The sequence below is a fragment of the Amblyraja radiata genome, chromosome 6, assembly GCF_010909765.2.
Source record: "Amblyraja radiata isolate CabotCenter1 chromosome 6, sAmbRad1.1.pri, whole genome shotgun sequence".
Lineage (NCBI taxonomy): Eukaryota > Metazoa > Chordata > Chondrichthyes > Rajiformes > Rajidae > Amblyraja > Amblyraja radiata.
This window is the reverse complement of record NC_045961.1, coordinates 46813088-46836522: the sequence shown is the minus strand read 5'-3', so window position 1 is coordinate 46836522 and position 23435 is coordinate 46813088. Positions and strand designations below refer to the sequence as shown.

The following is a 23435-nucleotide window of genomic DNA, read 5'->3' as shown; positions in this document are numbered from 1 at the left end:
TATCTTCCAAGATCAAATGACTGTCTCAGAATTCCCATCTCTACTTTCCCCACCAAGGTCATATTTCTTCCCCAACTACCAAGATTCAGACTCTGCCCTTATCCCCCACACACCTACCCTGTAAGCTGTGCTCTGATGTCCCCCAACCTTAGGCTTGGGGCCGTCAACATCTTGATACCAAATTCAAAATAATTGCAGGGAAGTGAATTTATCACTGCTGCAAAGTCTAAGTATGGTAGGATTTACAGACAATAATGGGAGAAAGAATACAGAATGTAACTAAATCAGTCAGTCATAGTGGGAAGTATCAATAACCTCAGGTTTTACCTGGCAAGTGGGTGCAACATCTTCCCTCCACCACAGCCATATAAACTATCAGGTTCTCCTATACTTCTGTAGACTTCAATCAGTAGCTCCTGTTGGAAAATACAACATCTTAAAGACGAACAAGATATTTTATCAACTTACTTTCTCTGATGCAGTAATACTATTTCCTGGAGCCTTTTGACCTGCCAAAGATTGCCCTTATTTATTATGAAAACTTTTGTTTATTATTAATTCAAAGGTACAGACATGGTTAAAGGCTATCTGACTGAGTTGGTTGTTGATGGTATGCGATCTGGTGATGAGACCTCATGGAATATTGGATTTTGCTCTAGATAGTAAGCAGAGAATTGGTCTTCTGTTTGGCAGACCCTCAGAGTTGAGGACGATATATTTTCACTGAGTAATAGAAAATGCATATTCCCAAATTTCTTTCATATGTGATGACTTTTCCACATCAGCTATCACAGGAACATGACAGAGCAACAGGTAGGAAGGTTAAGGATGACCATGGTGATGATGTTCCCTGCGTCCTACAGGAGACGGCTCTGTAACTACCATGACTAAAGGCACAATAATGATGTATCTTGGCATTTCCTCCTTTTTCTAGACATGGGTGTATGTGAGACTTACATTTCTCTGCTAAATTTTAGAGCCGCAAAGGATACCATCCACTTCTGAGACATTTGGATTTGGTATCTTCAAATTCTCGTTGGTCAGGGGTGGAGACTAGGTCAGATGCTATTGGACGGCGTCAAGGTCAAGGACACAGTCGGGGTTGAGTAGTTATTTTAAGTATTCACCCCAGAAGATGCTGAATACTTCTCTGTCTTGGTAAATTCACTTCTGTTCTTGTTCACTTCTGTTCTTGTTCACTTCTGCTCCCTATCATGTGCTTGCAGAGGAGATTAGTTTCACTTTGCATCATGTTGGCACGGTTATTGCAGGCTGAAGGACCTGTTCCTGTGCTGGTACATGTCCAATGTCAACTATTATTCATAGATATTCCACTGTTATAAGATGAGGTTTTAGAGATATAGAATGGAAACAGGCCCTTTGGCCCACCGAGTCCACCCCAACCAACAATCACCGTTCACACTAGTTCTGTTTTCCCAGAAGAGTGCTGGGGTGTTTGACCTCCATGGGGAACATGGAGAGATGACTTTTTGGATTGGGACACTTCTTCATTTGAGAACTTCTTCAAAGTCGGCCTACCTTGAGGAGATTTCACAATGGAGCAGGGCAGTGTAGAACCTTATTTTTGTAAACCAGTATCTGCAGTTCCTTATATAAACATTTAAGTTTTTGTCTCGGAGACTTTGTTGCAGATAGGAGATGCAAGAGCCATTTACAAAGTTTCTGTACCTGTAAGTTAATCCCTGTTTCTTCTCTGCTTTTACTGCTCAAGCTGGAGATTGTTTGTTCTTGGCTGCCTTCATCAAACTTTAAGTTGCGAGCTGCTCTGCGGGAACTCCTGAATACCATAAATAATTATTTTTAAATGGATTGTGTTACTGAAGCATCTTTTGCAAGTATTTGTTACCAGTTATACAAAAAATAACCATTGACATGTTAGTTTTGCAGCTACTGCTACATTTTATTTTTACACTAAACATTCCTTTGGGTTAATTTTTGATCATCAAAAATTATTAAGTTTGGGCTGAGTGGGAAATTAACATTTGGAACCCAAATCCAAGCCATACTTCATCCTTTAATTTAATTTAGAGATACAGTGTAGAAATAGGCCCCTCGATCCACTGTCTGAGCCCACCAATAATCATCTATTCACACTAGTTCTATCTTACACACCAGCGACAATTTAGAGGCCAATTAACCTACAAACCTGCACGTCTTTGGAATGTGGGAGGTAACACCCAGAGAAAACCCACGTGATCACAGGGAGAACGTAGAAAGCCTGTACAGACAGCACCCGTAGTCAGGATCGAACCTGGATCTCTGCTCCTGCAAGGTCAGCAGCTCTATCATTGCGCCACTGTGCTGCTCACTTTACTGAAGGCATGAGATGGACAACTAAAAAAAATTACTCTCAGGATGTGGATAGATGAAAGCTTTTACGCGGGGTACAAAACTTCATTTCAACGTGCAGCGGTATGAACATTGACTTCACTAACTTCAAATAGCCCTTGCTTTCTTCCTCTCTCCATAGGGAGGTTGCACGGCAGTCGAGGTCACGACCCGTGACCCGTAATGTTGCCATGCAACGCCAACTGGAGTACTCACGGTGAACTGCAGGTAAGCATCTACTATTGGTGCCAGCACAGAGGGCCCTTCTTCTGTCCCAGCATCTGGGGGGGGGGGGGGGGGGGGGAGGAGGTCGGGGTGTCGGTGGCTCTGGGTGGGCGGAGGGACAGACCGTCCCCAACTCTGCTGCAGCTGCCCGGAGCTGCGGCTCCGTGTATGTGCGTTGCCGACCCACAGCCCGTGACAGTGCGGCCCACAGGGGGAGACGGGGCAGAGGGTGGCCGTGGCCGGACAGCGCTGACCCCGGGGGGGGGGGGGGGAAAGAGTGGGGGCTGTCCCGAGGGATGCGCTCCTTCGGCCGCTTACACCTTGGTGCTCGGGTTCAGAGCAAAGATACTAGAGCATTTGGTTCAGAGCGCTCAGTCACCCTCCACATTTTATTTACAGCACAACAATTGACCGTTTTGGCAGCTTTTAACAGGTAAGAAAGTACGCGTTTCGTGTGTTAACAGTGTATGCCGAGGCTGCCATGTCCTCCAGATGGATTGAGCTGCTCCATGCTTCACGCCCTTTGACCCGATGACCTTACGCGCAACCCCCGTATACCCTCCTGCTTCCCCCAGTTCCCCCACCAGTCTTACTGTCTCCGACTACATTCTATCTCTGTCCCACCCAATCCCCTGACATCAGTCTGAAGAAGAATCTCCACCCGAAACATCACCCATTCCTTCTCTAAGAGATGCTACCTGTCCCGCTGAGTTACTCCAGCATTTTGTGTCTACCTTTAGTTTTGAGAAATTAGGCATATCTCAATTTCTCCAGTTATGCTGGTTACCAGTCAGTGATCCTGCTTCAGTTTTACTTAGCTCTCGAGACCCAGAGCACATATGTTTAAAGTGAGGGGAGAAAGATTTAATAAGAAACTGAGGGGTAACTTTCTCCCCCACAAAGGATGGTGAGTGTATGGAAGGAGCTGCCGGAGGTACTATCACAACATTTAAGAAACATTTAGATAGGTACATGGATAGGATAGGTTTAGAGGGATAAGAGCCAAATGCAAGCAAGTGTAGATGAGACATGTTGGTTGTTGTGGACGTTGGGCCGAAGGGCCTGTTTCCATGCTGTTTGACTTTATGACTCTCAATTTTTGTTCATGCTCTGCCATAGAATTTAAAAGGATAATTAAAATGTTCTGGTCTTAACTTTTAGATGTCTCCCTTAGTTGATCCCTTAGTGATCCTTTGTTTGCAATCTTAACCTATTATTCTTTCAATGTTTACTAACTTTAGCAAACAAAAATACAATGAGCCCCAATCCATTCACTATAGGCTGAGGCTCCACATTAAAAAAAATAACAAGGTTCCAGATAAATTCACATAGCTGTCAAATCAAAACAGAAAGCTGTTGATTAAATATATATTATTTCAGACAATTTAAGAACACAGTGAAAGTTTTGCAAAATATGGTGAAGTTTAAGATGGCACTATTTTATATTTTAGGGCAAATTGTTATTGGTTTGTGGACACACTGAAGGTCATAGCAGATAACTGAAGAAGGGTTCCAATCCGAAATGTCACCCATTCTTTTTTTCCAGAGATGCTGCCTGATCCATTGACTTACTCCAGCAATGAGTTTATCTTCAATATAAACCAGCATCTACAGTTCCTTCCTACACATGACTTTTTATGATTTGCTACAATTTAAAGGGAGTACCGTTTCAACTCTTCCTCGTCAGATCTGATTTTATCAGCATAGATTTCTGCATAAAGCAAGGCTGTAAAGTGAGCTGCACATGACTGGGCTGTCAAAGCAACCTCCAAATAATTCAGATCCAGCCAGAAGTTGTCATCCCATACAGTGCTCAGCTGATGTCTGAAATTAGAAAAATATCAAATATCAAAAATAAAAGTTTTCTCTTGACTTAATTTCAAACATTTAAAATTAAACTAAATTAAATATGCTGTATCAACTTGAAAAATGTGATAGTATTGATGCAACATTAAAATAAAATCACTGTGTTCAGGTTATTCATTCCAGTAACAGTCTGATAAACAAGGCAAGATGCAACCATTCACCAATACTCATAGGGACTTGAATTCTTATGAAGAGTTGCAGCTTTTTTTGCTAACCTACTTTTCTTCTTCAGATGCTGAATGATCTGTTGTGACAATTCAGCATCATCTGCTACGTAAATTAAAAGAATATGAACAAATTTTGTTGAAACCTTTTTTGCTTGCGCAGATAATCGACCACAGCCAGCATTGTGCGCCGAGAGGTCTTATCCATAGATCCGTGGGGAAGGCTGTCCGTTTCTGACAAAATAATAAAAACTGGGTTAACAAATGGGAATACAGAAAAAGCTTCATATAAAATGTAACCACTTTCACAACTAGATTGTTTGTGAACATTGAATTCTCTACTTTTCGGTGACTAAAGGGCCTGTCCAACTTAGGTGATTTTTTCGGCGACTGTCATAGTCGTAGCAGGTCGCCGAAAAACCGGTAACTGGACCCCCCTACGACAATGTCTACGACGAGCTACAACAACCTACCACCTAGTCGAAGTCAAGCTACCGACAACCGGCGACTCATTAGGATGTCCACATACGACCACACCTACAACAACCTACGTCTACAAGCTCCGACAAGCTACGACCCTGTCGGCGACAACTGAAGACAATTCAGTCGCCGGTACCTGTCGCCGGTTGACGTAGGTAGTAGCCAATGGAATTCACCAAAGTCAGCACCTGGCGACAACCGAAGTCACCTGGCGACAATCTACGTCATCCTGGCGACAACCTACGACAGCACCTACATCAGGAGAAGTCGAGCTACACTCATTGGCGTCAAGCCTACTGTCACCAAATTTTCTTTGAACATTTCAAAATCCAGTGGTGACCAGAAAAACTCTACGACACTTTGGGCGGCTGAGGAGCTACTCACGACCATACAGGCGACACACGGTGACAGCCTAGTCACCTAAAAAAAAATTTGCCTAAGTGGGACAGGCTCTTAACCCACAAAACAACACCCCCATTCTCCATCGCCTCCCCCACCCCCTCCCTCTCTTCCCAGTAGCCAACCTGGACTCGCACCCATTTCTCCCCTTCCCTTCCATCTTTATTTCTTCTTCTGGCTTCACAATTTGCACTTCCATCCTTATCTCACACCTTTTGCCTTTTCATGTCTGGCCTTTGGCCAACCATCTGCCTTTCGAAAACTCCCCTCACCTGTATCCACCTATCACTCGCCAGGCTTTGTCCTCTCTTCCAGCTTTTACCTCCCGCCACCACAATCAGTCTACAGAAAGGCCAGACCCGAAACGTCACCTATCCATGTTCTCCAGATAGGCTGCCTGACTCGCTGAGCTACTCCAGCACTTTGTGTCGTCTTTTGATTATACTCACTACTATTCAGAAAACGTGTGATTATCAGAAATGCTTTCTCAAGGCGTAAACTTTGATTCATCAGAAGATAAAAAAGATCCCTACCATACTGATGCCAATATGGTACTTTAGCCATACTTGAGAGTGAGAAATTAATGTTGAATGACAGTCACTGCCATACTTTCCTTGAAGGAACTTCAGAAGGCAGAGGAACAATGAAGTGCAAATTTGGTGGAGCAGAGGGGATGAAAACTGAAATGTTTTCAGAGGAAAGAGGAAACTGAAAAGATGAAGATATTATTAATGGAGTATTTTTAAATGATGGAGCTTTTTCCTGGAGTTAATTAGAAAAAATAGAAATATTTCTGTTGTTGCTTTGACGATAAGAGGCTAATACTGTCAGTGTGAGAGTAAAATGAGAATCTATATACAGAGATACTGTTAAAGTGGAGAAAATTGCAACATCATAGAGAACTTTACTTACTCAGAAATATTAGTGGAAAGTACAGAGCTAAGGGGAGAAGTTCTATGTCCTATAGTTTCTACTTAGGCAGTCACTGGAGATCAAGGGTCACTTACTTCCACTTGCTTGTGGGTTCTGATTTAATTGAAGAGGCCAATGTGAGAACCATATATTGTTACGCAGATGAGGCAACGAATGCGTGGCACAGTACATGGTTAATCTGTGCAGTTCTGCAATTGCACACTGGGCAGGGATTCCCAGCAGACGGTGGAGATGTATGATTTTTTTTTTAAAGGAGGTTTTGAGCATATTGAATCTTTTCCTGCTTGTCTGGTAATCTTTTTGCATGCCAGATTTCAGAAAAGATTGTTTGCTTCAGAAGTATGCTGTGGGGCATCAAAAAAGGAATAATGGATTGCCCCGTGCACTGGTAGTATTTTAAATCTCAAAAAGGCAGATCCAAAGTTAGCTACGGTCTGAAAGAGGCTGTAACAAACATAGGACTAGTATTGCTAAAACAATCGGAGGGATGGTAGAATATTCAAAAGGTTAGATATGATCATTATAAAACATAGGAGCAGAATTAGGTCATTCGGCCCATTGAGTTTGCTCTGCCATTCAATATGCTCACAAAACAAAATTTAAGTATTCAGCTTGAACAGATAGACAATCTATGTGGAACTACCACATTATATTAAATTCAGAAAATGATCCAATGAAAAAAATATTTTATTTAAGAAATATACTGAAGACAATGATCCAAATTAATGGCTCAGTGGTGGAAATACCAAAGGGACAGGCATTATTACAAAATCATGAGAGGAATAGATTGGGTAAACGCACAGAGTCTCTTGCCCAGAGTTGGGGAATCGAGAACAGAAGGGAGGTTTAAGGTGAGGGTGGTGGGTGTATGGAACGAGCTGCTGGAGGAGGTAGTTGAGGCAGGTACTATCCCAACGTTTAAGAAATATTTAGACAGGTACATAGATAGGATAGGTTAGAGGAATACGGGCTTATGCTGGTAGGTGGGACTAGTGTAGATGGGACATGATGGTGGGCAAGTAGTGGGCATGAGTGTGGGCTAGTTGGGCTGAACTATTAGCTAATTATCTGAGGTTTCATACATTCTTACTTTCCAAAGTAAGACTTACTTTCCAAAATAATTTTAGACAAACTGATGTACAACACCATCAAATTGAAATGCTTATTGAAATACTTTTTCAGTGGACTTGTGTAAAATCCATTACCTGAGTCAATAATGGCTGGTGTGGTGGATCTGCTAGAGCTTGGTCCCATTCTACAGCACACATTAAAGAAACTTTGAATGTGGTTAGATAACAACCCCTGCCAGCAACTGTTATTGTCATGAAGGAGAATATCATGGATCAAGTATGGAAGAATCATCTGGCAGAAGTCAGCCTTCACCTGATGAAACAAGATAACAAACATGAACAAAATCAAATTCGAGGTTATAATGTACAACGTTTAAACTTGGCAGATAGCTTTTTAAAAGCTTCAAATTCAATTCCAACTATAAGTTCCAAAACATTATTTTTTATTGAAGCCTACCAGTTCTTCGTTTTGCTAAATCTAAAGAGAAAAGATAAATTGATAATAGAGAAAAACTAGAGGTTGTGCTCGTGATGTAACTGGAATAAGTGATTCCAAACAACCTGGCTATTTAGTTTGTAACTGGGTACTAGCTTCTTTCAAACTCCCCAACAAAATAGTCACTACATTAGACACAAGGAATTGCAGATGGTGTTTTTTTCAAAAAAGACACAAAGTGTCAGAGTAACTCAGCAAGTCAGGCAGCATCTCTGGAGAACACAGAGAGGTGACGTTTCTGGTTGGGTCCCTTCTTCAGACTCACTTCTGATCTGATGAGTTATTCCAGCACCTTGTGTCATTTTTGGCCATGATGTTACTCAAAATCCACAAATGTAATGAAATAAAGAAAACAATTCCTAATGTATACAGAAATATTTAATAATCTGATTAGAGTGCAGGGGCCACTCAGACTGAGCAGTCAACAATGTTGGTTGCATTGGTACACTGTTAATGTTTAAATATAAATTTCAAGCAAAGGCACAAAAACAAATCTGGAGAATTAAAAAAGTACCAGATTACCTCACATAGTGACTTTATTAACTGTAGAACTTCACTCCTCACACCTCCACTGTCTAATAGTTTACAGGTTAGTGTTTTCAACCATGTGTCATGGTTTACACCCTGAGGTATCCACAAACTGCTGTCATCAAGAGTTTCAGAAGGACTGGATCTGCTGTCTGCTAGCAGCTCAGGAACCTATGTCAACAAATCATAGGTTTACACAGTGGTTTTATTGAAAAGATTTTAATAATGGTTTTATTACAGGAAAGACACACGACAGAATCACAGATGAATGCGAAAGGTTAGAGGATAAAGTCATTTTTTTAAGAAAAGGAGTTGCATTTTGGCAACGGGTAAGGTTAAATATACAACAAAAAGTGTTCAAAACCATGAAATAATTATTTCATCCATTAGAAAAATGATGAACAGTAGAAAAGAAAGACCAAGTTGACAGAGGAGAATTTAACTCTAGCGTTAGTACCAGAGCCAAAAAGAACGATGTGACATATTTAAAATTTTTTAAAACATTATCACAATAACTGCTAAAAAAAAAAATCAGAAAACTTAAGACAGACGGAAGCAGGTTATATGAAAGGCAATAGCATGATACTAAAATAGATAGTTTAGCAGTGGAGCTATTATCTGCACATTAGCTAAGATGTAGCTTCAGATAAGATTGTTATTCTGCATCTACACAGTGAATATGATGCTTTGCTGTGTTCAGGGATAATTACCTTCATTCTGGGTGTTCGGAAAGGTTGTAAATACATCAACATGGGATCAGGAACATTGGGTTCATTCTTACTTAACTCCCAGAATTGGTGGCCTGTTTGGGTGGCAAGTATGTTCTTTGCACATTTAGCAGCTGCAAAGCGAACATCAATACTGGCAGAAAAGAACAGGAAGGCTAGATTATGTAAAAGCAATCAGTAAAATTACAATAATTTTTGTTCACATCTCTTGACTCTATGCGCTCTTCTAAACCAATAGTACCTGAAAATGAACAAATTACATTCCTTTGATGGAACTGCAATATGCCCAAAATAATCTATCACTCGTAGACAAAATTACTGGAGAAACTCAGCGGGTGCGACAGCAAAGTCTGAAGAAGGGTTTCAGCCCGAAACGTTGCCTATTTCCTTCGCTCCATAGATGCTGCCGCACCCGCTGAGTTTCTCCAGCAATTTTGTCTACCTTCGATTTTCCAGCATCTGCAGTTCCTTCTTGAACATAATCTATCGCTCACTTTGAACTGGATTAACTGGGCAAGTTTAGTCTGGGTTCACTTTGAACCAGGGCCGATTGCTCCTCCAATTCTTAAATTACCCCAAAAATTGATTTACGGATTAAACTTTGCTCTCATGGAATTTACTCTCATGGAATTTATGTGGAAAAAATTAATAAATCAAAACAACTTTTTTTTTCCAACTTGCAGATGACATGTATCACGTTATGGAAAAAAAACTCATTTTTTAGCAAAGCAACTTCCACCCTTCTCCTGTAACCTGTAGTGAAAGATTAGAACATAATTTCGAGCTGCCAAATGGACATTGCAGCTGAAATTTTAGACTATTACTTCCAACACAGGATGAATAGTCACAATGCAACATCTACAAGGGATAATCGAGATTTTATCTGGGAGTTATATGTACATGTACATGGAAGTATGCAATAAACTCTTCAACAAAATCACGCATAAGCAAGCCTAATTAAAACCGCTGTGTGCATTTTGCTGATATGATGCTACAAAACTGTATACAAATAATATTCTGTGCAATAAATATAATGATTCACACAAATTCACTTTAAAGGGTATATGTAATGCAGACTATAGTGATCTGCAAGGCCTTTTTTTTGCTCTTTGCTTCATTACAAAACATGCATAAACTCACCATTGGTCAATGAGAGCATTATTAATTACACCGAGGAGAATGCAAACCAATTTAGAATCATTTTCTTTCAAAACTTCTGACGCCTTGAAATGAAATTCATCTTTCTTGTTTTGTAAAGCAATGGTGGAAAAGTCAATTGGACCCATTTCTCCAAAGCACTTGCCTGCAGCTTCTGAAATAACAAAATGAATGTAAACCTCAAGGATATATTCAAATAATAATTGCTGCAAACTAAATAATCCAGAACCTAGATTAGATTAGATTAGATCCTTTATTTGTCATTCAGACCTTTCGGTCTGAACGAAATGTCGTTGCCTGCAGCCATACATATAATAATAAACAACAAAACACACAATAAACACAAATTAACGTCCACCACAGTGAGTTCACCAGGCAACTCCTCACTATGATGGAGGCAAAAGTCTTAAGGTTACTGTCTCTTCCCTCCTCATTCTCCCTCTGCGCTGAGGCGATATGTTGTTACCCCACCGGGCGATGGTAGTCAGTCCCGCGGCTCAACCGAGCTCCGCGATCGGGCCGGTTCAAGCTCCGCGGCCCGGGTGGTCGAAGCAGCCGCCCTCCAGTCCAGCGGACGCAGCTGTTGCCGTGGGAGCTCCGGAAAACAGGCACCAGCCTGTGACCTGTGAGCTCCCAACGATGTCGTCCACTGGCCCGCGGCCGAGCCTCGGATTCATGTCGCCGCCGCCGGAACGCCACCTCAGCCACCGGAGCACCGTCTCAGCCCCGAGCCGGGCCATCCTCACCGAGCACCGTCTCAGTCCCGAGCCGCCCTCACCGGAGCGCCGTCCCAGCCCCACGCCGGGCCGCCCTCACCGGAGCGCCGTCCCAGCCCCACGCCGGGCCGCCCTCACCGGAGCGCCGTCCCAGCCCCACGCCGGGCCGCCCTCACCGGAGCGCCGTCTCAGCCCCGAGCCTGGCCGCCCTCACCGGAGCACCGTCTCAGCCCCGAGCCTGGCCGCCCTCACCGGAGCACCGTCTCAGCCCTGAGTCGTGCCGCTGCCACTGGAGCGCCGCCACAGCTCCGAAGTCGACCAGCCTCGCGTTGGTGAGTCCTGGCTGGCTCTGCCTCCGGAGCCTCGAGGTCGGTCGCAGGTTGGAGGCCGCCAGCTCCGCCATTAGGCCTCAGCGCAGACGGAGGCAGAGAAGGGGGGATACGACAGAAGAGTCGCATTCCCCCGAAGGGAGAGACAGAAAACCATGTTTCAGCCCCTCCCCCCACACATAACACAACCTAATAACCAAAAAATTAACTAAAACAAGACAAAAAAAACAACAACAAAAAAGTAAAGACAGACGGACTGCAGGCGAACCGCAGCCGTTCAACAGCGCCGCCACTTCCGGTGCAATACACTGCTTTGAAGGTTTTCATAATGAATTGACTAACACATCAAAGGTGGACACCAAATTGCAACTTGCTAAACTTGTAATGTAACAGGTTCAAGGGAAATTATCTTCTCCAATGTTTACATACAACGGTATTATCAAGTGAAGATAGACCCAAAATACTGGAGTAACTCAGCAGGACAAGCAGCATCTCTGGAGAGAAGGAATGGGTGATGTTTCAGGTCGAGACCATTCATCAGACTATTATCAAGTGGCTCTGGAATAGAATACTGTTTGATCAGATGCACACCAACCCCAATTTCAAACACATGCCATTTTCTACACCAGTCATTAAAATGTGAGTTGGCTCAGAGATAGAAGGAACTGGAATCTTGAGCAAAACACAAAGTGTTGAGGAATACAGCAGGTCAAGCAGCATCTGTGGAGGGATTGGACAGTCGTTTTAGGCGGGACCCTTCTTCAATCTGTAGAAGAGTCCAGACCCAAAACATCATATGTTTATTCCCTTCACAGCAGGGTGGAACAGCGGTAGAGTTGCTGCCTTACAGCTCCAGAGACCCGGGTTCGAACCTGACCACGGGTGCTGTCTGTACGGAGTTTGTACGTTCTCCCTTTGACCGCATGGGTTTTCTCCGGGTGCTTCCGATTCCTCGCACACTTCAAAGACATACAGGTTTGTAGATTAATTGGCTTCGGTAAAATTGTAAATTGCCCCTAGTGTGTGTAGGATAGTGTTAATGTGTGTAGGATAGTGTTAATGATTAGCGCAGACTCAGTGGGCCGAAGGGCTTGTTTCCATGCTTTATTTCTAAACTAAACCAAAAAAAAAAAATGCTGCTTGGCCAACTGAGTAGCTCCAGCACTTTGTGTTTTGCTCAGGGTTAATTGTCCTTTATTTAATGATGAAGACTAATTTAAGCAGGAATTGGAGAGGAATGGCTCAAACTAATTCTGGATAGGATTCTTATATCAACTGAACATTCTGCCAGTTCAGGCTGGGTTTTCCATCCCATGAACCACGTTTTAAATCCCAATCCATTTGTCACTTTTGAACTCAGCTGGGAGGTATTGGTTTGCTGGATTGTGGTCCTGTGATGTGTGTTTCAAATATTAGTATGTTAAAAGAGCTACACAGTGGAAGTTTTTGTTTGATGATATTTGTTTATTCAGACCGAAAGGCACTAAAACCCCTTAACAATATCCATTTGTTCCTTAATGTTTTCTAGGTTATTGGTTTCAGTGTGGGTTGATAACGCTTTACTAAGAAACATTTCCAGTCCTAAAATTGCCATTTATATAAATGAGCCAGTGTCCATTTGCTCAATTAAAAACATTTAAAATACAAGAAAAATTAGTCCGTAAATCTAAAGTGTCACTTCTGAAAGGAAGAGTTTCTAGTTTTCTAATGCGTTGCTATTCTCTATGAAGACTGAGAATCATGTTTTTTTCTCCCACACATTGAATCACAAGCAGATTAAGCACTCACCCAATATATCTTTTCCAGCAGGGTGACAGATAGCAGACTTGCACAATTGCAGAAGATTCACGACTAGTTTCACAAGGACACTGGACTCTGGATCATCTGAAGACATTTTAGAAATGTATTAAATCAAGTCTAACAGTATAGCTTGTAATCTTTAAAATAATAGCTACAGAAACTTCCACCGTTTGTACTAAAATGTATGATATAAAGTATGCACACATTACAATTGTACATTCATAATGCAGTCCTATTGGAATGGTGGAAATTCAGCCATCCACAACACTGAGAAAGGCATCTTTTCATTTTAAGAAAGGAAATGTACACACTTTCTCGAGTCCCCTGATACAACAAATAAAACTAAGGATTGAACTTGGATTGGGAGGTTAAAGCTGCTATCTACATTAACATGTCGTATGATCTGAGTGGTTTACCAAGTTTTGACAGAAGGATAAGATAAGCAAACCTAACCACTCAGAGGGCACTTGCCGAATCTCCTGGGAGGGCAATACTGCTCTGGGACTAGATTCCTTATTGAGTTGAGTCGCGTGGCAAAGTTCCAACCTTCTATGGCTAGGAACCAAAGAGGCTTGGGGCCGGGGTAGAGGAAGGCAAGGGTGGGTAGCAAACATATGCCTTCTTCTTGCCTTATAAAATCCCTTTATTCCAATTTGTTTAATTAATTAATTTAACAATTTGGAGAAAATTCCTACTATAAACAGCAGGTTTAATGCACACCATCTAATTTAGCCTATTATAACAGTGGTGCAGTCGGTTCAATATGTTGATACTGCAACATTTATCTGCAAGAAAGATTTAGTGAAGTGCAGCTCAATTTTACAGCTTGTTTTTAACACGATTGTGCTCTGTTGAAATAAAATTTTCATGTACTGTTGCCAGGATCTTTATACATTAAGATACTATCAAGTTACCTTGGCATTCTTTTAGCAGGATTTTAGTGTCCTCTTTATGAAGTGCTAGTTGTTTTTTTAGATCATTTAATCCCACAAGCCTAGTCAAGGGCAAGGAATCGCAGGAATTGACTGAGAGGAAGTGATTGATTTCCTGAAAAAGAAAAAAGAAAGTAGGTAAAGTAAAACATAAACTTATAATCACCTTATTTTTTCTTCTACAATTGACTTCTACCTCATTTTCTGTTATCAAACTTCTTCTGTTCTCCAGGGAATTAAGTCTGTGTTTCTGTAATCTCTTATTTATGGCCTGTTATTTCTATTTCCATTAGTCTTTTGTGTCATTGTCTGTGAATACAGTTCCTCTAGTCTTTGAACTTAGTTATTTGGATGCTTCATGTTTACCGTCCTTCATTGTCTTCCGCTTCTTTGTCCTTCTGGTGTTCTAGACTTCATTGATTTCAGCCCTGTTTGATTTGTTCTTTCATAACATGAAATTCAGCTCACTTCTTCCAATATTTATTTCCCTTTACCAACCACACGCATCTAAATCTCAAGTTTCCAAGTCCTGTAAACATTAGCACCCAGAAATACATGGATTCAAATGCCAGAGTGGACTTGAGTGGATAATGTTGGCTGAAATTTCAATTCAGCATCGATGGTTTGTTGCATTATCAGATGTGAAGTCTTATTGATTAGGTTGAGCTGAGGCTCTATACATCTATATGCACAGTGACATGGTGCATTCAAAGAAAAGCAAAGAGTTTTATCGTGTCCTGGTCAATATCACTACTTCAAACATTTCTCTCCCACAAAATAATTAATTGGCAAATTATTATCAGTTTATTACTGTCATGTGTATCAAGATACTTTGAAAACTGCTTTGTGTGTTATTCAGTCAAATCATATTATACACGAGTACAATGAAAATCACACAAGTACAACGGGTACTGCAAAGTGAAAAATAAACAGCGCAGAATATAGTATTAGAGCCAAGAGATAATGCAGATTAAAACAAAATACGTGCAAGGGCCGGGATTGGGAGATCAGGACTACATCCTTAGTTTATGTTAGATCCGTTCAATTGTCTGATAATAGTGCCATTTCCATAGCACCAGATTGAGGAACAGTTTCTTCGCCACGGTTAGTAAACTACTGAACGGACTTCTCACAAACTAGGTGTGCAATTCTGATTCTCCAACTACCTAATTGCAGCCCTTGCACTTTATTTTTGTCTGCATTTTCTGTTGTACTATATCTTGCTCTGTTTACATTTCTCCTTGCAGTATCTATTGTACTTGTGTATGATTTGATTGTACTCATAAATGGAATGATTTGACTGCGTAGGATGCAAAAGAAATTTTAATTTGTTTTGTGGTAACATGCCATAGTATGTTTCTTTTTTTGCAGTTTTTCCCTCTTCTTGCTCTTTAATTGATCTCATCTTCTTTAGACCAGAGATACAGCACTGAAACAGGCCCTTTGGCCCACCGAGACCGCGCTGACCAGTGATCACAACTTACACTAGCACTATCCTGCACACTAGGAACCTACAAACTTTTGGAGTGTGGGGGGGAAACAGAACCGGCTCCCGGAGAAAACCCACGGGGTCATAGGGAAAATGTACAAATTCCATACAGACAGCACCCATAGTCAGGATCGAGCCCGGGTCTCTGGCACAGTAAGGCAGCAGCTCTACCGCTGCACCACTGCTCTCCAACTTATTAAGAATTTGTTTGAAAATTCTCAATTTAATAAATACAAGAACAGTCCAATCTATAATCTTTCTAGCAGGAACCAATAAAAGAAGCAATATTAGTTCCAACAGAAGTCAGTGTAAGTGGCCATTCTGCAAAGTGCATGGCTGTCTGGACATTGCCTATAGATATAAGGTACACACAAGGAACTGCAGATGTTGGTGTGACAAAAAGACACAAAGTGCCGGAGTAAGTCAGTAGCATCTCTGGAAAACATTGATAGGCACCATTTTGGCTCGAGATCTTTCTTCGGACTTTAGAAGAGTCCGGACACGAAACATCACCTTACTTGTTCTCCAGGAATGATGCCCGACTCACTAACTTTGAGTCTCTAGCACTTTGTGTCTTTTTTGGTCATTGACTATGTTAATGCCAAGAAATTCAGAAGATATAAAGAAAGTTGACAGGATTTTACCGAGTGGCAATGCATACTCAAAAAGCTGTAGGAAATTGGAGGAACAGCAACTCATATTTCACTTGGGCAGCTTACAACCCAGCGGTATGAATATTGATTTCTCCAACTTCAAGTAACCCTTGCTTTCCCTCTATCTGCATCCCTCCACATCCTCGTTCTCCTGTCTTCCTGATTAAATGCTACTGATTGTATGCCGCAATGTCAACTTCAATATAGCTTACAATGAACCATTTCCTTATTTGTTATCTGCTTTGATCTTATATTTTCACACCTTATCCTTCCACATATCTCTAGTTTCCCTCTCCCATGACTCTCAGTCTGAAGAAGGATCTCGACCCGAAACGTCACTCATTCCTTCTCTCCAGAGATGCTGCCTGCCCCGCTGAGTTACTCCAGCATTTTGTGTCTTACTTTTCTTCGTAACTTTACATTGAATTCTTGGAGTCTGCCTTCTACCTGAGCATTAAACCTTTACCCAGTTATAAGGTTTTTTTGATTAATGATAGTAATGTGATACTTCATGTAAAGTTAAAAGCTGCATTTATGAGCTTTAAAAGTATATTCACAAAATAAAAAGCATGAAAAGCATAAAAGGCATGGCATACATTAAAACAAATATTTTTACCTCCAATAATGTGAACCTTTTCTTACTATACTTGATTTTCTCCTGGATAAGACGCAGCTCTTTGAATTCAGGAAGATCGGGGAATGGATCCAACCGCCTAATTGCATGGTATAGGTTTTTATTGTCTCGATTAGAAATCACTAGATACTTCAACAACGTAAGGGCCTGGAAGAATTACAACTATAAATCACTAATTGTTTATATCACAATTAAAATTGAGAATAACAATCACAAAGAATCTTAAAACATTTATGAAGCAGCATGGGAATAATTATATGCATGATGTTCAGCTCCTACGAAGTTGAACTTTAAAATAACTTCTACCCTATTTGTATACTCCAGAGATGCTGCCTAACCCACTGAGTTACTCCATGTTAATGTATGAGGCACATTTGGGGGGGGGTCTGAGCCTGTATTCGCTGGAGTTTTGATGGAAGAGCGGGAAATCGCATTGAAACCTACCGAATAATGAAAGGCCTAGATGGAGTGGATGTGGAGAGGATGTTTCCAGTAATAGGAGAGTCTAGGACCAGAGGGCACAACCTCAGAATAACAAGATGTACATTTAGAATGGAGATGAGAAGGAATTTCTTTAGCCAGAAGGTGGCGAATCTGTGGAAGTCATTGGCACAGACGATAGTGGAGGACAAGTCATTTGGTCCATTGGCGGATATTGACAGGTTCTTGATTAGTACGGATGCCAAAGGTTACGGGGAGAAGGCAGAAGAATGAGGTTGACAGGGAAAAATAGATCGGCCATGTTTGAATGGTGGTGTAGATTTGATGGGCTGAATGGCCTAATTCTACTCCTATCACTTATGACCTTTTTAATGGCCTAATGCTGCTCCTATGTCTTATGGTCCCTTGACCCCACCAATTTACAATTCTTATAGGCAGATACAAAATGCTGGAGTAATTCAGCGGGACAGGCAGCATCTCTGGAGAGAAGGAATGGGTGACGAGACCCCGAAACAGTACCCATTCCTTCTCTCCAGAGATGCTGCCTGTCCCGCTGAGTTACTCCAGCATTTTGTGTCTCCCTTCGATTTAAACCAGCATCTGCAGTTACTCTCTTATAATTCTTATCGCCGTGTATCAGAATCCCAGCTTCCTTTGGACTCATAATTAGTGACTTCCTTTCAGCCGTGTCAGTCTGAATCTTCAGATAAACCTCTATAAATAACTATCCCTTTGCTTCCCACTAAAGACCTAACCCAGCCTATTAAAAGCTTAGGGTTACAGATGTTTTTCAACCAGCTATTGACTTTTTGATTGTGTCTTTGATATATCATGGGATATTATTCCACATTAAAAGTAGCATACAAGTTCAATTTTGTAGTAAGTGTTTAACATTTTCTTGCTAAGTTTGAAAACATATATAATTAATCCAATAAAATTTAGAACAAAGAAGCCAACAGAATCGTTATTGCACATCAATGTCTTACCTGTTGACGGATCTCTGGCTGTTCCTGGACCAATGGTGTTAATGTACCCACAATGACGTGAAGATGATTTTCCAGTGCATCCCCACAATGTTCTACAGCAGTTTTACAAGTGGCATTCAAGAGATCACAGCACAGAGAAAAACTGCGTGTGGATACATCATCCATGTGTGCTGGCCTATAAAGAAAAAAAAAATACAATGCACAATCTGAAACAATGATGTGGAAATATAAGGTGTTGGAGATTTTGGTCTTCCAAGAAACCCTGCTAATTCGGACATCAGCGAGCCACTATACTGCCTGCCTAATAATTTTGTATTCATCGAAGCTAATGGAAATCAAATTGTTTTGCAAGAGTGGCCCATTCACCAACATAATAGCATATCATGTTTTACAATACAATACAATATTTATTCTTATTTGAACCTCAGTGAGGCTCAAACGAAACTACAGCCATACAAACAAAAACGATTCCTACTAGACACACAACCAATTTAATTCACACAAACATCCATCACAGTGAACCTCCTCCTCACTGTGATGGAAGGCAAAGTCCTTTCTCTCCCCTGCTCTCCATTTTTCTCCCGATGTTGAAGCCCGATGTTGAAGCCCCAGGCGGGCAATGCTAAGTCCCACGGCCATTTTAGGCTGCGCCGGGCGATGTACGGCCCCGCTCCCGGTCTAAATGTCACAAAGTTGGAGCCCCTGGCGGGCACTGGAATGTCCCGCGACCGTTAAAGTCATTTACATTCTGTAAGTAACATATGCTTGAAAGGCACAGAGCTGTGGTGAGCTATTGCAGAAACACATGCAAGATCTATAGGAGAATTCATGAGCTTAACTTTGGTATCAGAGGCCTGAGCAAATTGTTTTAAATCTTTTTTTTTTTTTTAAAAGAAGTAAGCTTATTTGGAAAGTGCAGACCACATTTGCAATTACAAGAGATGTATCCCAAGACATACAATGATCAATAATTAATTGTAAGCAAACTTGAAATAAACTATCAATAAGAAAAGAACTGACCGACTATTGATGTGGTGAATCAGACTATAGATGACGTCACGGAGAACAAATGCCCACAATCTTCCCAGTCCGCCCATAATCTCTTTCAGTAGCAAATTTACAAACAATCGATACATCATCAGAATTCTATGCTTTTCATAAGCACTGGTACTGTCTGCTGCCTTCTTACAAATTGCCAGCAAGATCTTTTGTATTGAATCCTGTTTACAACACAAGTTCCAACAGATTTAATTATACATGGGTTCTTAAAAAGATTTGGTGAGATTTTCAGTATTATACATTTGAAAGACAAAGAGTTGCAATGAGTTAAAGCAGAGATAAGAAAAATAAATCCAACATAACACATTGTAAAAATTAACCAATAAGAAAGTTTGCTATTAATAAATAATGACAGTAAAATATGATATCTCTTTAAAAATCCTCTGTTGTAATTTTTGCTTAGAGTTACAGTGTTGAAACAGGCCCTTCGACTCACCGAGTTTGCGCCGAACAGCGTCCCCGCACACTATCCTACACACACTAGGGACAATTTTACATTTATACCAAGCCAATTAACCTACAAAACTGCATGTCTTTGAATTGTGGGAGGAAACAGAAGGAATAGGTAACATTTCAGGTTGAGAGCCTTCTTTAGAGGCTAAAGGGTCTCGACCCGAAACATCATCTATACCTTTTCTCCAGAGATGCTGCCTGACCTGCTGAGTTACTCCAGCATTTTGTGTCTTGTTCAGTTATAATCTGGCATTTCCCAGTTTTCACAAAAATATTTGTTAGATCACTCTACGTATGTACTGTAAATCCAGCTAGGAGGAATTCGTCTTCTCACGCAAAGGAATATTCTGAATTCTTGATAATTTTGTCATCATCATTATCAGTGGTCACTCAAAGCGAGTATGACTGTCCTCTCCTCTCCTCTCCATAGGGTCGTCAACTTGTGGGTCTGCTGATGTCTGTAGAGGCCGTTCCGCGATCCACACACCTTGGTGCAACATGGGCAGTGGAGACTGGTGGTGGTAGTCGTCGAGTCCCTTTCTCTCTCTCCTTACGGTGCTGTTGCTTTGTCTCTGCGACACGGCATAGTTCCATTTCGTGACGTGCAGCTCCTTCCTGCATGGATTTCCTCCAGGAGCGCCTGTCCAGTGCAATGTGCTCCCAGTTGCTCGATGTGATGTGGAATTTCTTCAGACTGTTCTTGATGTTTTCCTTGAAGCGTTTCTTTGGCCCGCCGGGGGTTCACCGGCCATCCTTCAATTGAGAGTACAGGATCTGTTTAGGGAGGCATAGTGTGTTGGACAGGCGGATGACATGGCCAGCCCATTGAAGTTGGTGCCGCATTATTGTGGTGGTGGTGATGCTGGTCATGTTGCCTTCCTCCAAAACGCTGATTTGGTGCGTTTATCCTCCCAGCTGATCCTCTGAATCTTTTGTAAGGATCTTTGATGGTATTGTTCAGGGGCTCTCAGGTGCCTGCTGTAGGTGGTCAATGACTCTGCTCCATACAACAGGGTGGAGAGGACAACGGCTCAGTAGACCAGCAGTTTTGTTTGAGCCTTTAGGTCTCGGTCTTCAAAAACTCTTTTCCTGAGTCTGGCGTAGGCTCCGCTGGCACAACTCAGCCCATGGTTGACCTCAGAGTCGATGTCAGCTTTTGAGGAAAGAATGCTGCCAAGGTAGGGGAAGTGGTCAACGTTTTCAAGAGTGGTGTCATCCACTTTTATAGTGGACTGGGTAGACGGCTGGTTGGGTGGAGGTTGATGTAGGACCTGGGTCTTCTTGATATTTAAGGCTTGGCCCAAAGCTCTGTATGCCTTGGCAAAGGCATTCAGGATGTCCTGGAGGTCTTCTGCAGTGTGCTGCAATGGCACAGTTGTCCGCATACTACTGAAGCTCCACGATGGTGTTACTGACTTTGCTCTTGGCCTTCAACCTAATAAGATTCAAGAGCCCACAGTCAGTTCTGTAGAGGATTGGGATCCCCTGTGGCAGCTCTTCACCAATGAGGTGAAGTATGGCAGCAATGAAGTCGACAAACAGGGTGGGTGCGATGATGCATCCCTGTTTGACCCCCGTTTCCACATTGAAGGGCTCGGAGTCAGAGCCGAAGTTGCTGAGCACTGTGACCGACATGCCATCATGTAGAAACCTCAATATTCTGAGGTACTTGTCGTGACAACCGTACCTTGATAGTATGCTCCAAAGAGCCTGGCGGTCTACCGAGACTGGCGGTCTACCGAGCCTGGCGGTCTACCGAGACTTTGTCAGGTCTACGAAGGCCATGTACAAAGGCTGCCTTTGTTCACGGCATTTTTCCTGGAGTTAGCGTGCTGTGAATATCGTGTCTGCTGTATCTCTGGATGGGTGGAAGCCACATTGTGATTCTGGGAGTACCTCCGCAGACAGTGGTAGAAGTCGGTTTGCGAGGACACGAGCAAGGACTTTGCCTGTTGTTGACAGGAGCGAGATGCCCCTGTAGTTTCCACATTCTGCCTTGTCCCCTTCTTAAAAATGGTCACTATTAGAGCATCCCGGAGTTCTGAGGGAAGTTCTTCTTTTTCCCAGACCTTGAGGAGTAGGGCGTGGATGTGGTACAGGAGCTCCGGTCCACCTTCCTTTAAGATCTCAGCTGGGATCCCATCTGGACTGGTGGCCTTGTTGTTCTTAAAGCTCTTGATGGCATTTTGAACCTCTGTCATAGTGGGAGGTTCTTCCATGTCTTCTCTGATGGGACTCTGGGGGATGCGGTGGGTAATGACTGGTTCCGTTGTGCTGTCACGGTTGAGGAGTTCCTGGAAGTGGTCTTTGCATCGGGGGTTAATGGACTAATTGTCCTTCAGCAGTTCTTGTCCGTCTTTTGAGCGCAGGGGGGTTAAGCTGCGGTAGCTTGGCCATAGATGGCCTCAGTAGCGCTGAAGACGCCTCTGGTGTCACGCGAGTCTGCCAGTCTCTGGATTTCCAGAGCCTTATCTGTACACCAATAGTTCTTAAGCTCTTTTGTAGTGCATGCACCAAGGAGGCGTATTACTGTGAAGAATGTTACATCCACTCCCACCCTCCAATCAGCTAAAACAATTAAAAAGCTGGATTTATTAGCAAGTTCACAAATGCAAACACAGAAAGTGGATACAAGAAGGAACTTACAGGGTTTTTTGAAAGTGCTGCCACAAGTGATTTGAACTTCTCTTTATGGCAGCTTCCAATATATTCCAGAGTAGCTTTGATAATGTAGGAAGGAAAATGTGGTGGGTTAGGAGCAGGATCCATTGCCCTGAATAAAAGAGGGAAATAGAACAGCTTTCGACTTAGGCAGAAAAATACAACTATTATTTCATCATACAAAATTCTGGAAAAGATTCCACGATGGATCACAATAACTATCTGATTCATTTCCTAGTAAAATGACAAGTCATATCTATCTCTTTACTTTGAAATTAATGCTGCACAATTCACACTATTTACAGATTTGATCTCCAGTTGGATAAAAAATATTCAAGGGATAATGGATACAATTAATTGGATTGCTTTTTTTCCTCATACAAATTCAAAAGATCTATTTAAATATAAACACACAAATGGAATTAAACAACCTTGTTTAAACATATATAAATTAATACTTTACTCAATAGATTTTGTTGCTTATGCAGTAAAGGTACTAGGTTAAAACATATTTCTTAATGTGGCAAAATAAAACAAAATTGCAATTACAATAAGCTTGCTTAAAAAATAATTACACTTTCCACAAGGTTTGTAACAGTATTGTTACAAGCAAATCATTGCCCATTATGTCTTATCAGTAGAAAAAAGATTCAAATGTACTTTAGTTTCCTTACCCAACAAACATCCCCAGCTCTCCACCATTCGCTACATCTTGGTTAGGAAGATCATACAGGGTATTGAGCACCTCAACAACAATCTCTGGCAAGTTGTTGAGGCTCAAATGGTCAATTTGCTTTTTTTTTTAAAAAAGGAAAAGAGAAACACTAATGTTAAATATTATAAACATCCTAATTTTTAAAGCTTTGAAAAAAAAATGCATTCAATA

General features: G+C 41.7%; 1 protein-coding gene across 1 annotated transcript in view; it reads right to left on the bottom strand.

Annotated features, from left to right (window-relative positions):
• Nucleotides 1-23435, bottom strand: part of atm (ATM serine/threonine kinase) — a 183993-nt gene that overhangs the window by 41128 nt on the left and 119430 nt on the right. Inside the window, 15 exon segments of the mRNA XM_033023432.1 lie at nt 328-416; nt 1690-1798; nt 4240-4398; nt 4751-4838; nt 7622-7799; nt 8505-8681; nt 9221-9371; nt 10379-10550; nt 13230-13325; nt 14156-14288; nt 16932-17096; nt 18377-18551; nt 19397-19596; nt 22535-22661; nt 23224-23342. Coding sequence (XP_032879323.1) covers nt 328-416; nt 1690-1798; nt 4240-4398; nt 4751-4838; nt 7622-7799; nt 8505-8681; nt 9221-9371; nt 10379-10550; nt 13230-13325; nt 14156-14288; nt 16932-17096; nt 18377-18551; nt 19397-19596; nt 22535-22661; nt 23224-23342 — 2138 coding nt within the window.